A 4,515-nucleotide genomic window follows, 5' to 3' on the forward strand; every position below is an offset into this window, starting at 1 on the left:
ATGACCTACATTTCTTGAACTCTGACAAATGTCCCTTTTTTCCCCAAACAACATCCAATATTATATAACTCTATTAGCTAAATCCAGATAGAGGTACGATGTGGAGATGCTGGCGTTGGACTGGGATGAGCATATTAAGAAGTCTTGCAGCACCAGGTTAAAGTCCAACAGGTTTGTTTCGAATCACTAGCTTTCGGAGCACAGCTTCTTCCTCAGGTGTACTTAAGTGTACTGTTGTCGTGTATTATAGTCGTTCCTGTCATGTGTTTCCTTTGAAGTTTAAAATTTTTTTTTTTCGAGTGTCCAATTCTTTTTTTCCCAAATTTTAGCGTGGCCAATTCACTTACCCTACACATCATTTTGGGTTGTGGGGGTGAGACCCACACAGACACGGGGAGAATGTGCAAACTCCACACGAAAGTGACCTGGGGCCGGGATCGAACTCGTTCCTCGGCATCGTGAGGCAGCAGTGCTGACCACTGTGCCACCATGCTGCCCTTCTTTGAAGTTAATAAATATTCTTTCTTAATTGATCACAGTAACGCTGGACTGTTTCTCCCTGCTTTGCACAGTAAGAAGTCTTACAGCACCAGGTTAAACTCCAACAGGTTTGTATCGAATCATTAGCTTTCGGAGCACAGCTCCTTCCTCAGGTGAATTCACTTGTGCTCCGAAAGCTAGTGATTCAATACAAACCTGTTGGGCTTTACCTGGTTCAGTATTCAGCATAGAGATTGTTCTTTGCCCAAATTTTGATTTTAGCAGCAGCCTTTAAGCAACAACTTGGTTTCGGGAGAGCCTGCTTTCTGCAGCTACTTTTCTACCTTTTTTGCAAGTAATCTTGCGGACCAGTCTTTTAGCACAAGTGCCAATTCACTAATGTCCTTTACGGAAGGAAATCTGCCAGCCTTCCCTGATCTGGCCTGATTGTGATTCCAGACCACAGCAATGTGATGAACTCGATTGCTATCTGAAACAGTTCAGCAAGCAAATGCTCAGTTCAAAGGCAACAAATGCGGCCCAGCCAGTGACGTCCACATCCAATGAAAGATTAAAAATATACATTTAGAATAACAGTACATTACATTTATTAATTCTGTACATATAAAACACTAGTGGAGCTGATAGAGAACAGTTCCCCACTCAGGCAAATAGCAGAAAACTGGCTCCTGTTTCACTCCTATTTTCAGTCGGGGCATCAATACTTTTCAGATAGACCTGCATGCAGTCACAAACACGGAGTTCTGAATCCTCTGGTCCACCCAGCAGGAACAGTATTGTAATCTGAGACAGTCATGTGTAGGATAGCAGGGTGACATCATAGGAACCATCCACCTGAGAACCGGATATACAAAGTATAGTGAGTCTGATTCCTTCATATTCTTTTAAAAAAAAATAAAAAAATGTTATTCAAATTTTGACAAAATATCAATAACAGAAAATACTAAGAACAGAAAGAACAACCCCCCCCCCCCCACCCCTGTATACAAAAAAGAAGAAATAAATTAACGTCCGGCATTAGCATAAAACAAATATGCACGTCCCTTCAGCCCAAAACTCCCCCCCCCCCCCGGGTTGCTGCTGCTGCCAGCCTGATTTCTACCGTTCTGCCAGGAAATCCAGGATTGGTTGCCACCTCCTGAAGAACCCCTGCACTGATCCCCTTTGGGCAAATTTCACCCTCTCCAATTTAATAAACCCCGCCATATCGTTGACCCAGGCCTCCACGCTTGGGGGTCTCGCATCCTTCCACTGAAGAAGAATCCTCTGCCGGGCTACTAGGGATGCAAAGGCCAGAATGCCAGCCTCTTTCGCCTCCTGCACTCCCGGCTCCTCTGCAACCCCAAATATTGCGAGCCCCCAGCCCGGTTTGACCCTGGATCCTACCACCCTCGACACCGTCCTTGCTACGCCCTTCCAAAATTCCCCCAGCGCTGGGCATGCCCAGAACATATGGGCATGGTTTGCTGGGCTCCCTGAGCACCTAATATACCTGTCCTCGCTCCCAAAGAACCGGCTCATCCTTGTCATGTGAGCCCTATGCAGCACCTTAAACTGTATGAGGCTAAGCCTCGCACAAGAAGAGTTCACCCTTCCTAGGGCGTCCACCCACGTCCCCTCCTCAATCTCCTCACCCAGCTCCTCCTCCCATTTACCCTTCAGCTCCTCCACCGAGGCCTCGTCTACCTCCTGCATCACTTGGTACGTTGACGAGATCCTCCCCTCTCCAACCCACACCCCCAAGAGCACCCTTTCCTGGACCCCACGCGGCGGCAATGAGGGAACTCTGCCACCTGCCGTCTGACAAACGCCCTTACCTGCATGTACCTAAAGGTGTTCCCTGGGGGGAGCCCGAACTTCCCTTCCAGCTCACCCAGCCTCGCAAACTTCCCGTCTACAAACAGGTCCCTCAACCTCCTAACACCTGCCCTGTGCAAACTCAGGAACCCGCCATCAATTCTTCCCGGGACAAACCGGTGGTTCACCCGTATCGGGGACCCCATCTCCCCCCTGAGCCGTCTCCATTGCCCCCAAATTTTGAGGGTAGCTGCCACCACTGGGCTCGTGGTATAGCTCGTTGGAGGGAGCGGCAGCGGTGCCGTTACCAGCGCCTCCAGGCTCGTGCCCACACAGGACGCCATCTCCATCCTCTTCCATGCTGCCCCCTCCCCGTCCATTACCCACTTATGCACCATCGCTGCGTTGGCAGCCCAATAGTACCCACAGAGGTTGGGCAGCGCCAGCCCCCCCTATCCCTGTCCCGCTCCAAGAACACCCTTCTCACCCTCGGGGTCCTGTGCGTCCACACAAACCCCGTAATGCTCCTGTTAACCCGCCTGAAAAAGGAACAGAAATCTCGGGAGCACTGTGATCTTGACTGATTGCACCCTACCCGTCAGAGACAGCGGCAACAACTCCTCCTCCATCTGCTCCACCAGCCTTGTGAGGTTAAGCTTATGCAAGGGCCCCCAGCTTTTTGGACATTAAGGGCAATTTATTATGGCCAATCCACCTAACCCGCACATCTTTGGACTGTGGGAGGAAACCGGAGCACCCGGAGGAAACCCAAGCACACACGGGGAGAACGTGCAGACTCCGCACAGACAGTGACCCAAGCCGGGAATCGAACCTGGAACCCTGGGCTGGATTCTCCCCTACCCGGCGGGGCGGGGGATCCTGGCGGGATGAAGTGGCGTGAACCACTCTGGCGTCGGGCCGCCCCAAAGGTGCGGAGCACCTTTAGGGGCCAAGCCCTAACCTTGAGGGGCTGGGCCTGCGCTGGAGTGGTTGGCGCCCAGCAGGCCGGTGGGAAAGGCCTTTGGCGCCACGCCAGCCGCGGCCGAAGGTACTTCGCCGGCCGCGTAAGTCCGCGCATGCGCCGGAGCATCAGCGGCTGTCATCCCCACGCATGCGCAGGGGAGGGGGGTCACTTCCGCATCGGCCATCGTGAAGGCTCTGGCCAATGCGGAAGGAAAAGAGTGCCCCCACGGCACAGACCCACCCGGCGATCAGTGGACCCTGATAATGGGCCAGGCCACCGAGGGGGCACGCCCCGGGGCCAGATCGCCCCGCACCTCCTCCCAGGACCCCGGAGCCCGCCCACGCCGCCAGTCCCGCCGGTAAGGGAGGTGTTTTGATTCACACCGGCGGGAACGGCATTACAGCAGCAGGACTTTGGCCCATCGCAGGCCGGAGAATCACTGGGAGGGCCCGCCGATAGGCGCGGCGCAATTCCCTCCCCCGCCGAATCTCTGGTGCTGGAGAATTCGGGAGACGGCGGGGGCGGGATTCACGCTGCCCCCCTGGGCAATTCTCCAACCTGGCGGAGGTCGGAGAATCCAGCCCCCTGGAGCTGTGAAGCAACTGTGATAACCACTGTGCTACCGTGCTGCCCGCAATCCTGTCTTCATCTAACATCCACACAAAAGGATTTCCAGTAGGTATCATTGGTTAGTGATTGGGATCAAATTTTCCTTGAAGATGTGCGGCTGTTTAAAATTTATTCAGGACCCATGCATTTAAACAATTCAGCCACATAACACAAATAAAAGAGGAGATCCGTTGATCAGGAGTGGGACTTTGGCTGATTTTCTTCCTTTGTAGCCCAGGAACATGAGGACCGGTTGTAGCTGTCCCAAACTGACATAGCAGCGGAGGTGAGCTAATTGAGCATCGCCTGTGGTTTGAACCTGTAGCCTTCTGCTGGAGGGGGGGAGGGGGTTACGGCGTTGAGTTGAGGGGAGAGGGGGGGAGGGGGTTACGGTGTTGAGTTGAGAGGAGAGGAGAGGGGCGGGGGGTTACCTGCGTTGAGAGGAGAGGGGGGGTACCGGCGTTGAGAGAGGGGGGGGGCGGCGTTGGAGGGGGTAGTGGTGGTGAGGGGTGGGTTGGGGTAGGGGGCAGCGGCGTGCAGAGGGGGGGGGGGGGGCGACGGATGGCCGGTGCCAACGCACCGTCGCCCCCTCTGCACGCCGCTGCCCCCTACCCCCCTCACCACCCCACCCCCCCCCCCAACCC

General features: G+C 54.3%; 1 protein-coding gene across 3 annotated transcripts in view; it reads right to left on the reverse strand.

Moving 5' to 3' along the window:
* Positions 1–1,064: 1,064 nt before the first annotated feature.
* nicn1 (nicolin 1) overlaps positions 1,065–4,515 on the reverse strand; it is a 102,477-nt gene continuing 99,026 nt past the window's right edge. For all 3 annotated transcript variants that reach the window (XM_038810805.1, XM_038810804.1, XM_038810807.1), the window contains one exon: positions 1,065–1,335. In XM_038810805.1, the coding sequence (XP_038666733.1) occupies positions 1,294–1,335 (42 nt within the window). In that variant the 3' untranslated portion in view covers positions 1,065–1,293. The remainder of the gene's footprint in view (positions 1,336–4,515) is intronic.

This window comes from Scyliorhinus canicula, chromosome 11, assembly GCF_902713615.1.
Source record: "Scyliorhinus canicula chromosome 11, sScyCan1.1, whole genome shotgun sequence".
NCBI classification, from domain to species: domain Eukaryota; kingdom Metazoa; phylum Chordata; class Chondrichthyes; order Carcharhiniformes; family Scyliorhinidae; genus Scyliorhinus; species Scyliorhinus canicula.